Raw genomic sequence first — 13,255 nt, 5'->3', positions numbered from 1 at the left:
AGAAAAAGTATCACTCACTTCCTTTTTGGTAGAGGAAAACAGAGAGATTGACCCAGCCCCACTCCCAAACCCAAGACAAAAAATTTCTGCTTCCTTATTCCTCTTATTACAGTCAAGGCAATGCATGAAATCCTCTACATGAGCTCTGCTGTGCTGAATGTCTTCTTTCTGAAGTTATAATGAAGAGTCCTACAAAAATCTGCAGAAAGAAACAGGTTTTGGGAGTCCCTGTTTATTTGTTCTCCATTGTCCTTAAAATATAATTTAATTGCATTGCACAGTTGCTGTTCTCGTTTTGAGTGTTTCAATATGCAAAGGAAGCATGCTGAGAATAAATTGTTTCCTTTGAAAATAAGTACATTAATATGACTCTGGAAGATGAGACAGTTAAATGTGTAGCAAAAAAGTAATAAAAGACACTCTGTGGTACCATTTAATCATGCAGTTTCAAAGAGGAACTAAGCTGTTCCTATTTATACTTACTTACTTTCATTATTTTTCTTTTCTGTAAATTTTATTATTTAACCCAAAACATATATAGCCTCACATTTCTATGTTGCATTTGAGCTCATCATGAACCAGAGTGTCCAGAAAAAGGTATGCACATTTTTACATTGAAACAAAGCTGCCCCATGCCTGGCTGCAGACTTACCCTCTTCGGAATTGCTGTTCCCTACCCTTTGTCTGTGGCTGTCTTGCTAAAAAATGTGCCACAGGTTTTCTTTTGAAACTACAACTTGCAAATCACAGTGGCATGACTGATAGGTCAGAACAACCTTTTTCCATTAGCAGACGTGTTTCCACTCTAAATTTTCTCCTTGTAGTCTAAGTGGCCTTTGGAGTCACATTTTTCAAGCTGTTGAACTTGCCATCAGAAGGCAAGATTCCCACCCCTTTGAGAATAAAGTAGCAAAGTAATAGGTTGATGTAGCTGGAATAGAGCTAAAAGCATGAGTGAGAGAAATACTGTTCACCACTTTTTGGCTTCTATTTCTCTCTAGGTACTCCTTACTTTACCACAGAGAATTCCCTCTCTGCTTGTTAGCAAGGGTCACTCCCCATAAAATCTTAACGCTAGTTCTAAAATCCTATCAGTACTTTTAAAGTTGAACCATTTAACTGAATGTTCAACCTCTTACTTAACGTAACATTTTTAGGTCTTTTTTTTTTAACAAAAGTATCTTAACATAACCCCGATATTTGTGTATGGAAAAAAAAAAAAACTTTATTCCATAATCACACTTTATTTTATTTAGAAAAATTAGCCAGATTTCAAAAATAACAAGTTCTGTTTTTTTCTTATAAATGCAATGCTCTTCTTGGGAAAAAACAAATGTCTTCCTGTTTTTTAATCTGTCCAGTGAAGAGCTTAGGGTTGACTGAGAGAAGAGAAAGATTTTGCTTTTTAGTGTTCAGTAGTCTTTATGAGTTCTGTGCCAGAGCTCTATACAGTGTTTCTGAGATTTTAAAATCACCATCCAATCAGTGATTTATTTCATGCTGCATTTCTGCACCTGTGTATTCAAGGATATCAGAATGTTTGTGTTTTGCAAACATAAATTGGCAATAAATCTTCAAGCTTACAGGCCAATTTTTAAATCTTCTATGGAAAATGAAATTAAGGTGCAGAAAATTTAGATTATTTCTCAAAATTTTAAGCACTTTTTGTCTGAGACAAAATAAATACAAAATTTTACATAGACAAATGATTTAAAATAATGTCCTTAAATGCAAATAAATACAGAGTTTGGGATGAAAAATTTATTTTCCTGTATATGAGAATAATTGGAAAGAGCAAAGTAGGAGAAGCATATTAAGAAAGATAAGTGATAAAACCAAGATAGAAAATTTAAAACTAATTTACTTTTTTTAATACAAAATCCCTTTTCTTGTCAGTTTTACTGTGTGGGACTAACCTGTAGTGGCAGGAGTGGACTTTTTTCCCATTCAGATTTCTAGGGAAGTAATTAAAATAGATTTAAAAATCAGTATGGTCAGTTACACTGCATTACAGAATATTCCTGTTGTCAGATGCTTGTTCCACTCCTGTGTTATGGCAAGCCTTCCCTCCAGCTGCCAGGAAGGCACTGCTGTGTGCAGGATGGGGGAACTGATTTAGCCAAAAGAAGAGCAGCCAAAAATGTGTTTTTATAATCACATCACCATCCCCTGCTGATCTTGGCAGTAGTGAGTAGGTAACATAGGAAAAACCCCAAAACGTTAAGAGTGAGAGAGGGTCAGGAATTGGTCATACCAGTGCTCACCATTGGGAAAATGCTGGATTAGCATTTAGCTAATCCTAGCAAGGATTTGAGGAGAAACAAAAAGGCTAATGGCAAATTTATCCACTCATGTTTTAGCTTTTGTGTTTTTTTCTATTAATCAATTTGAGCTTGACAAAAATCTCACAGAAACTTACAGGATGAGCAGATCACTTGGGGGAAAATCACACCTCTCAAAATAGGTTGCAACACATAAGAGGATTTGTGGCATTGTAAAAATTATGTTATTAATGCCTACAGCTGAATTTCCACTAAGTGCTGAGACTACAATAATCTGAAGTTGTCAGCATCCGTGACACTGCCTTCTGAACAACATCCATATTGTCAGCTGCATCAGGCAGTCATGGTGTATCTGGATTGCAGCAGCAGGTAAGAAGAGAAAAATCACTAGTTTGTGATTAAATGTGACTAGACAGGCAGACTGGGTGTCCTGGGCTTTCTCCACAATGCTCTGTGGTGACTCAGATCAGATGCAACTGCCAGGATGAAGAAGATTCAAACAGACAGAGAGTGAGCTCCTACAGAGATTTGCAAATTGTGAGACCTCACTATGACACAGCTGGTCCTACAGACTGCTCGGAAATTTTACAAGAAACCCCTGCTAAAGAAATGACGGCCTACATCTGAATTTCTGAGCCAAAGTAATCATTGCCACCTGGAGGAATAAGATGTCAGTGAAAAGACAGTGATCTTAGAGCTAAATAATTCATGTTGATGGTTACGAACAAAAGGTACAGCAGAAAAGGCCGTTTCAGATACTGCCCCCAAATCCTGCAACAGCAGCTGTCAGCAGAGGAAGCTGAGAGTTTTGTGAAGTAACATTTGGCTCAATTTTGTGTGGAAACCTTCTCACACAAACCCTCTCACACCTCTGGAAAGAGTAGCCAAGGTTTGTAGGCCACTGAGACACTGATGCTCTCTCCATGAGCACCAAAGGCTGAGAGTGGCTCCATGGGGAGTATTTTATCCTGAGGCCAAGGAAAGGCTCCTGTGGGGGGCTAGTAAAGTCTGTGCTTCTTGTCCTGCTGTATTGGAGGTCACTGCTGGCACTGGTATTGCCCATCTGAAAACCCCCTGTAACCTGTTCTGACCTTGCTGCCTTGCTGATGCAGATAGGTGAAACTTTATGTACTAGTCTCACATACCTGTTCATAGAGGAATGAGACAATATGAAGTGAACTTTCTTCTTAAAATGTTAAAGAAGTTGTAATAAATTATTTGCAAAAAAAACCCCAATGAGCTAATTTTTTTCTTTATCCCTTAAAGGCAGAGACTCTAAAAATATAATTTAGACAATGGTGAAGAATGAAAAATTCATATTTCTATCTAGACAGAATACAACAAAACTACCATTGTAAATGTATTCCATGGATTTGAGTACCAGCTTTATTTCTTCTCAGAGCAAAAGGCTAATGACAGATGGAGAGTTGTGTAGAACACTACTGTCATTTTTTGCCACAGATCTGCATGGTGCTCTTGAAGAAATAATTTTTATAACATCTTAGCTTCTCACTTGAGGAGTGCATTTTATATTCTTTTAACTCTGAAAGAGGGAAGCAGTGATAATTATAACACTTTTATGCACTGCTTTAGCATCTAGTGGTTTCACAGCTCTAAAAAACAGGTAGGAAGTGTATGAGCTGGGATACATCTTATAACTCAAATTTAATTTTCTGAATTTTTTATATTTTAAGAAACATTGCTCAGAAAGACCAGCTGGTAAATTCCCCTGCCCCTCATGTGCCTGGCAGTAGCTGCTATACTTTCAGGGAAGTAATTTATAGCAAGAATTTGAGAAATATCAGTGGAGTATTGTCATAGTAGGAGGCATAGAGTAGGTGCTGGGCTTTTTTTGACTGCTGTTTTCTGCAAAAGTCTTATAAAACATTTGCTGCAAGTGCAAGATAGAAAATCTGGAATTAAATGCACAGACTGTCATCTTAACCATCACATAATTTTTCCAGCATGTACAAAATATTGAAGAAAAAAACCTGTCCTGGTCTCTAGATAGAAGAAAATCTAAAGCAAAAAAGGAAGTGTGATTCAGAGATATGCTAACACTCACTAAAATCATCTGAATTAAGATAAAGACATTGGAAAGCCAGAGGAGACAGAAAAATTTATTAAGGACCTGAAAATATTGACATTTGTGGAAAATAAACAAAATATACTATCCTGGTCTATAGTTATTTGATGAAAGTGTGTAACAAAGACAGAGAACTCTTTATCGTTTCTAATGGGGAGAAGGCATTAGGAGCCATGGGCTGAAATCAGGAAAAGAAAAAAATAATTGATTAAGAGGAGAAACTTCTTCTTAGACACATCCATTACCTTGAAGACCTATCTAAACTGCAGCATTTGGAATTCTACTGGCTGGGATCTTTGAGGACAGAAAACAATTCAATTTGAAAGATCTGTTGCAAAACCTCCCACAGTAGCCCTTTTTTGCTAAGTATTTTAGGTTGTAGGGTTCATGGAATGATTGAAAGTATTGTGGCTTAAATTGATTAAAAGTAGTGGGATTCAAGCTTACCTGTGATATATACCAAACTTTCACTTGTAAGTATTCATGGTATGTATTACATAGGTTTTTGTTTCTGGACCCTAGAATGCAGCAACATTATAATATAGAATTCATGGGGTTTGTAAAATATTTTTATTTTCAGGGTTCCTTTTTTATTTTCAATCTGGTGCATGACTTCATCTTTTATGGTCACTCAAAAAATTTTTTTTCCATCTTAGAAAAAATTGAAAGCTTTGTGAAGATGAGAACTTTTGGAAATTGTGCATGTCTAGATTGAAAATTTTCTGGAAGAAACAAATCCTTCCTAAGCTCTCGTTCCTGTACAATGAACTTGACAAAGCCCACCACCCAAGCATGGCACAGGTAAAATGTTAATAAAAGCATGTTAATAATCCTAAAACATCTCCAACATTGTTTTCTGACAGTAAATTCATGTTTAGGCTTCTTGTCATTGTTATATCCTAATGAAAAGAAATAGACTTTTAAAATTATAGCTATATTCTTAAAAAAAAATTTCCCACATGAAATTATATTTAAGTCAATTCTTTGAAGAAGTCAACATTTTTTATGTTTCAGACCTTAATGAAATACTAGGGAATAATAATATATACCTTAATTCAAAGCTATTGTCGGTATAAGGTGTGTACTCTATTTTCAAGGTATCTTGTTTCTGCTGAACCTTGGAATGCTTCACGTGTGACCAAAGCCTTAAGTGTGGACAAAGCATTTCAGAACAATACTGTGTGCAGTTACACTTACTGTATACTTGTAGCTGTCCTCTGAAGACATTTCTTCCACGAGAGTTTTCAGCCTTACATTCATACATTCCTGAGTCCTCTAGCTGCACATTAGGTATTTCAAGCACAGCTTGGGATTTTCTCAGGCGAGCTTTACTTGGATTATGACCATTAACTTTCCTCCAAGTGATTGTTGGAACAGGGCTGAAATATTTAGTAAAATTAATGTTAACACTCTTCCACTATTGAGAATATAGATTCTGTTATCTGGTAGTTTAAACACTTAATAATCTAAGTAGCAATAAAACATAATCACAATTAAGGTTCATATAATGGTTGATCTAGTTCACTTTCTATAGGGAATCCTTAATAAATGGATTGCTACAGAGAAAGTGTCTCTTTCATCCACTGGGGAGGCTGTTTTTACTGAGGTCAAATGAATCACTTGAAATCACTCTCTCTAGAGTTTTTTTAGCACTCTATGCTTTACTTCTGAATTCTGTCAGTCCATAGGTCAACAAAAATAACTTCAAAACTTGAATCAACTTAGCAAATTCCAAAACATCCCAATTTTCCTGCAATGAAACTGCAGTTCAGGTCAATCAATGAAAAGATCTGTCTAGGTGGGGAATTTCTTTTTTGGGTAAATTTAAGTGACCACAGCTATGGAGACATTTTTCTTACAATATTCTTCAAATTGCAAAATTGGTTGTGTGATAAGACATATTAATGGAACTGCTTTTCCTGTCTCACAGCAGTACACTTTTGGTTGTGGCAGCAGAATGGTTTTTCACTGCAACTTGATGTTCCACAGAGGTCTGTGAGGACCCTGGGTCATTTACATTCATGCTTGGGGAAAAAAAAAAAGCCTTAAATAGTGTTTGTACTCATAAAAGTTTTGTTTTAGCTCAAAAACTTATCAGCCATTGTGCACCCAGTGGGCCTTATGGTACAATCATTTTTTTCTAAGTATGGCAGGTATTTAAGAGGGAAAAAGAAGAAAAAATAGAACTGTCAATAAAAAAATATTTGATTGTGAGCTGAAAACTGAACTGCTTCAGGTACTCCAAAAGAAGCTTGGAGGACACCTTAACAGAAAATGGAACTTTTTGAAAAACATATTTTGTCTTTATTTCAAGTCTAAGTTAGGTATTAACACAGGTCCTTGTGGCACTTTAGATGAGGAAAAGTGCTTCATAATAGTTCAAATTTATTTAGTTTAAATTCAGAACTGCTATGAATTGCTGTCATGATTTGCTGAGTTTCACTTGCTATAAATATATGAAGTATCATTAAGAATATCATCTTTCTCTAAGTATTTCAGGGTATCCAGTTTGAGACACAAAATGTAAGCATGTGACAAGCAAGTTCTGGTTATTCTTCAAGCAGTTAGAATCACATGCAGTAATGTGAATTACTGCAGTTTTACTCAAACTTGCAGACAAGATGCTTCAAATTCTAATACTTTATAGAGAATAAGACAATTCCCAAACTTGTGCCTGATTATCAGAAGATTTGTCTAATTTTAACTCCAGAGTGCCACATATCACTGAGTTTTATTGAGCCTATTAATGTCATTTCCTTACAAAACCAACACATAGGCCCATATGGAATTCATTTTAATATACTGGAAAGAGAATAGAATTATTTCCCTTATCAGTTTGCTGTGCTGATTAATTAACCTGACAAAATGAACTTTATTGTGGGTGTGTATGTACTCATCTCTGGCATGTGGTTCCTGTAATATCTTGTTATTATTGCAAAATGATCATTTAACACTGTCCCTACAGAAGAAACACCTCTAAGGAATAGTTTTTGTTTCTCCTTGCTAGACAAAACAGGCTAGTCTCTTTTCTCTCCAGCACTCCAGTTATGTACATATTTTTCTTTCTATAAATGTTTCTGGATCATGTGATAGATGTGGATCATAAGACTTCTTTTTTCTTTTTCCCCTCTATTACCATAGAAATTTTGTAGCTTTCTCATTTTTAATCTTAAATAATTTCTTAATGACTGATTACTGATTTCAAATTTTGGTGTCTTATGGGTTTGGTTTGAGGGGTCTTCCACATTTGTATGGTTCTGATTTATAAAGTTTGTTTCCTATAAGAAGATATTTTACATACTTTTCGGTTAGAAGACCAAAAGAACTTCCCATTCCTATCTGATTCAAGTACTTCAGCATCTTAAATTTTAAATATGAAGGATAAACATGGTATTTTTTTCTGATGGCTTAATAAAACTTTCTGTCTTAGTCCCACCTGTTGTTATTCCTTTCACATATTTAACTACACATTTTATTTGCTATACTTAATACCTGTATGTATATATCATATGTAGTACAGATAACAATCTTAGTTTCTTTTTCTCCCTTTAGCTCCCATATTTAATTTCTTATTGCACACTTCATTCTGATATTCAAATTTAGACTCTTTCTTGAGTGACTTGTAGAGATTGTGCAAGTCTTCTGTTTTACATTCAGCTTAAAAAGCTGACTTCTGTATGCTTGTCCTTTTTTTACATGAAATATAATTGTGTCATGATTTCTGGCTGCAAAACATCTCCCATGGACAGATAAGAGTTTAACTGATCATTATTTATCACAACCCAAGTCCACAGTAGGAATAGGAATTCTTTATGTTGGTACAGTGGAATAGGACTCAGCAACTGCTGCTGCATGACTGAAATGAGTGTGCAGATACACTTTGTTCAGGACCTTAAGGGTGTCGTGCTTGCTGCCTTTTGATAGTTATTTGGCCTTCAGCCTTGCTTCCAGTAAAATCAGTGACAAAAATGCTTCTTCTCTATTGCCATGGAGGAAAATGGGTTCTGCTGAATAGCATTAGTAAAAGGATTTTTTTTTGGTGGTGTATATTTCTGAGAAAAAGTCAAGAGCTTATAAACCATGAAAATTGTCTCATTTAGCTGCTATGAGATTATTCTGAAATTCATATATTTGGAAAGTTTCCATTAAATTGCTTTAAACAAATTTTTTGAAATTTGCTTTTGTCTTTCCTGCAGCAAGTGAATGTGTATAACATGGCAAACACAGAGGAAATTGATTGTCTGGGTCATTAGGAAACATATTTTAAAACAACTCAGTTATTTCTTCATCAGTATGAGGTAGTAAGTGGAATTTTTCAAGGAGATAAAATTACTTTAGCTGTGCAGATTTAATGATTTCAAAGGAAAGTACTCCCATATTGCAAATCAGTATTTGCAGACAACTTGTAGTTCTGTTTAATGAAGTTTATTTTCCTTGCATAACTCACAAGTGACATGAATTTTACATCTGAAATAAAAATATATCTATACCTATTTCTCCTCTGTGACTTCTGTGAGAATGAAATGAAACATATGAGTGATAATGTGAAAGAATAAAATTGTGTGACTGTTCTAGAAAACTCCTAGAGTCCACCATAAAAGCTAACTAACATATGCACATTTTTAATCTTTCAGATGATCCTCAGCTTTTTGAAAAAGAGTAACTGAAGAATTATTTCTAGCATTAATATGAGTTTAATGTAATATGCTTAATTACTGAATCTTGTAACCAATATAATCCATTTCTCTTTTGGTCTTAGCAGATATTTATGGGAATAGAGTTTCGTTGCTTTTGGTAACAACATCCACATTCAACTCCTGTAAATAAATTGATTTGAGCTTCAGTTGAGTTCAAAGACAAGATTTCTATTCACTTTTGGAAAAAAAAAATCATCTGAATATTACTGGTAAATCTTAGTACCACCAAGAAAAACCCTACTTGATTTCAGAAATGCCATCATCATACTTGTCATTATTCTAGATTGAAATAAAAAGCCTAAGTGGTCCCTGGTGACTGTGATAGACATTACTAAAGGCTTGTACACTTTGAATTTGAAGAAAATACGTGTCATAATTTTACCTTTGCATTTACAAGACATTGTGAGTTGGTTTTCAGCAGTGTATTATTTGGGATGAGTGCTGTTGAATTACTTGGAATTCTTCACAAGTTTCAATAAAACATAGAAATAAATACGTTTTAAAAACTTTTGGAAGCTCTTCTTCCTGTGAATTTCAGATGTGAAATAATTTTATGATGTGCCTAAAGTACATGTTTATTTTGGGAAAGGGAAGAGGTAGAAACAGGAGTAATGTCTGAAATTTAAAATACCCTTTCTTTGGATCTGAGCTCCTAGGATTTCAAGAATATTTTAAATAGAAATGCATAGATTACTTTTTCTGCACTTGGTTGGTACAGATTGATGTGATATTTTGAAATATTTTATCTACTCTGGTAATTTCAATTCTACTCTGCATGATTTCTCTTTACCATGCATCACTGTTCTGAGCTGTGTCTTCGAACCCACAGGTCCACATCATAATGTGTCTTGAAAACCTCTGCATGCCTATGGGAACTAGAAAAAAACCTTTTTTTTCTTACACCTTCCTGTCTTGCAACTGTATTAAATTATTTTAATTATTATAGGATGATTATGAGGGCTAAAATGTTGAGGATTATAGTGAAATTCTCTCTGTCAGATCGTTTTCAGTAATGCCTATCCATGCCTATTCAGTAGCCATGGACATCTACCTTTGGAATATCCCACAGAAATCTGTTCAGAGTTTTATGAGACACAATAACCACTTTTCCTTTCATTTGGTTTTTAAAATATAGTTAGTACTGAAATGCATGAAATACAGCAGCCATGAGTATGGTGATTTAAAAATTAAAAGAGAATAGAAGCAAATGATGATGATCTTGAAGCCAGTGTGCAGGAACAAGTCCAGATCTGTAAGTCTCTTCAACAGATGCCCATGACTGTGCTAAAAATGTCTATTGCATATATGAGTGTCATGTATTCCTGTGGACATGCCACAACTTACCACCACTATTAGTTTGTTCTTTATGGCACAGAGCAAGGACAGTGCCTGCTTGGCTGCATATCCAGCTCCACAGCATTTTCTTCACACTTTAAATTATGGCATGTTAGAGTATCTCTAGCATCGAAAATAGGGCCATGTATAAAGATGATTCATTTTCTGTAATGGTTCATTATTTGCAGTGAGTTATACTCCAGAGCTCCTCTTTGCTGGTTGATCAGAGGCTAAAGGGATGTCTCAATCTTCGCACTTAACTATTCAACAGCTAAATTTAGATAATGTAGCTGTCCAATACCCTAAGTTAGGGGATATAACCAACAGTTTTCATTATTTAATTTTTTTTCGAAATTCCTAAATTTGAGTAAGTCATGAACAAATGAGTCACCTGATGAAGATGTAATCAATCTAGACCACATAAGGCAAAGGTATTGGTTTGACAAGTTGAGAGGAAAGTGGAAAAGCTATTCCACAACTTTTTGGGTTTGCATTTAAAAGTTAGGTAATGGTGTTTACTCTTGATGAAATTGCAATAGCACAGGTCAAAATTTAATATGAAATAAATGAACATCTCTTTCTATGTATTCAGCGCTGTCCTCATGGCAAATCTTCATATTATATTCTTGTCATCATAGGATTGTTTATGGTATTTATATAGTGGGATTGGGGAGGTATTGAGCCATCATGTTGTTAAAAATGATGGAAATAAGCTCTGGTTTTTCCTCAACTATCCAGTAACCATTTTTTCTAGTCTCTGTATCACACCCTACCTCAATGTGTCACTGGGGACATTCTGAAGTGGACATTCTTCTAAAAAAATATTAAAGACATAACAGGTAAATTATTACCAGCTGGTGACTTGATCAAGGCTTTTGAGCAGAGGAATCTGTAACAACTTGAAAAGTAAAAGACCTATATGATACCTGCTCTTTTACTAAAGGGGATAATACCTGAAGAATCCATGATTTTAAGAGATGGTACTTTGAAGCAGAAAATTTCTTTGAAAAGATGACACGTATTTGGCAGGTGTTCATACAGATCTTCAGGGCCACAATACTGCAATAGAACTGTGTTTATTTGCCTTGTGTTATAAAATAACTGAAATTTTGTGTCATTTTTTTATCTCTTCTAAATTTTTCCCAGGCAGATTTCATTTAGCTAGCACGTTGATCTAGGATGTCCTGACTCTGCTGTACAGATATGACCAGTGTATCTGTGCAGATCCAGATCAGGAAGACTAGTTAAAATCAGTCCAAAAATTCCAAAAATCATGACATACCATCAATGAGGATGCAAACGTAAATACAAATCTAGCACGTCTGAAGAGTGCAGGATGGCTTTGAACCTGCTGATCAGACACAGAGTTTAAAGACAATGAGTGTGTTGATGTCTAGAACTGCTGCATTTAAGACTCTTGTCCATAGGACCATATACATTTATTTCTTTGTGGCAAATCCTTAAGAGAAATGTAACAGTGGTAACTGGTGACCTACTACTGAGAAATGCTAGATTTTTTTCTTTCTGATCCTCTCAGACTCTGACACAGAGAGAAAGTCTACACATATGTTTCTGGATGGTACCTTTGTAATCATAAAAAAAAAAAACTCCTCCATCTTTAAACCTACAGTAAAGCTGCAAAGCTGCACAAGTTACTGAATCCAGTTTTTAGTAACATTTATAAATTTTCTTCAAGGTTTCTGAGAGAGAAAGAAAAGGGATTGGTAATATTCTTCAAGAATGACGTTCTACTGACGGGAACTTAGTTTGGTAGGTTTTTCTCCCACTTCCATTATGCCATACACTAAAAGCAATCAAATTTAAATTTTAGATTTAGAGTGAGGCAAAATGAGGCCTGGGAATGCTACTTGAGATTTACTGAAGAATCTTTATTACATTGCTATCAAGAGTGGCAAAACCTGTACCAGTATTACAAAGTCTATTTAAGAACAAGTCTATTTAAGTGCACTGAGAAGAAAAGAGAAATAAATCCAGCCTGAAAATCAGGAACAGAATCCAGTCTGGCTCTAGCACCTTATAACATAAATACTTATTCAGCATGAGCTGAAAATGAACTTGAAGTTGATGAAAGTCTTAGAATTATTTATTTGATATAAAAATATGTGCTATCAAAGAAAAAGAAAAGAAAGTGAATCCTGGATTTTTTTTTTTTGTCATATAAACAAACTCAACTTGAAGATGTCATATCTGCATTTAAAAAGGTTCCTTTCTCTCATCACAAGCTTATCTTGAGGGGAAAGGACATCCCTATTTATAATATTGACAAATGTTCTGCAGAGAGTGTTTATTTCCTTCTTGCAAGTATTCTGTTATCAGTAAAATGTAAAAGTAGCTTACACAGCTTCCAGATCTGACATCTGATAGGATTAATAACATATTTTTCCAGGAGAGAGAACTGGTGTGAAGGGACATGGAGTAACATGATTTTTTGTCCTATGGAACTTAAAACCAGGTATTTCTATATCAATTTTTGTATCTGTCATGCTGTTTCATTGTGGGCAAATAATGAAACCAGATTAATACTTGATGGCATGGTTTCTCTGTTTTAAAAAGAGAAAACCATTCATATCTCTGTGATCTGTAGATAAAAAATAGAATGTCATGCTAAACCTTGGTTTTGATGGTAGAGGCAAATTACTATCTGTGGACTTCTACACTATGAATTAGCTTGAGGCTTGAAAATGTCAATTTATTAGCATGCCTTGTTCCCACAGAAATTCTACTATATGTAGGAAAACGACTAAATATTTCAACCCAAGTTCCAACAATGAATTGGGTGTATAGCACCTAGAATGACTTGTTTTATTTAATGACAGGTTACCTTTTAAATCAAA

At 34.9% G+C, this 13,255-nt stretch overlaps 1 protein-coding gene across 1 annotated transcript in view; it reads right to left on the bottom strand.

Annotated features, from left to right (window-relative positions):
• The window catches only part of CNTN5 (contactin 5), a 315,435-nt gene that overhangs the window by 124,157 nt on the left and 178,023 nt on the right, over positions 1-13,255 (bottom strand). The window contains exon 8 of the mRNA XM_030234928.2: positions 5,566-5,747. Within this exon, the coding sequence (XP_030090788.1) occupies positions 5,566-5,747 (182 nt within the window). The remainder of the gene's footprint in view (positions 1-5,565; positions 5,748-13,255) is intronic.

This window comes from Serinus canaria, chromosome 1 (assembly GCF_022539315.1).
Source record: "Serinus canaria isolate serCan28SL12 chromosome 1, serCan2020, whole genome shotgun sequence".
Taxonomy (NCBI): domain Eukaryota; kingdom Metazoa; phylum Chordata; class Aves; order Passeriformes; family Fringillidae; genus Serinus; species Serinus canaria.
Note: the sequence above shows the minus strand (reverse complement) of the source record. Positions and strands in the feature narration are given on the sequence as shown.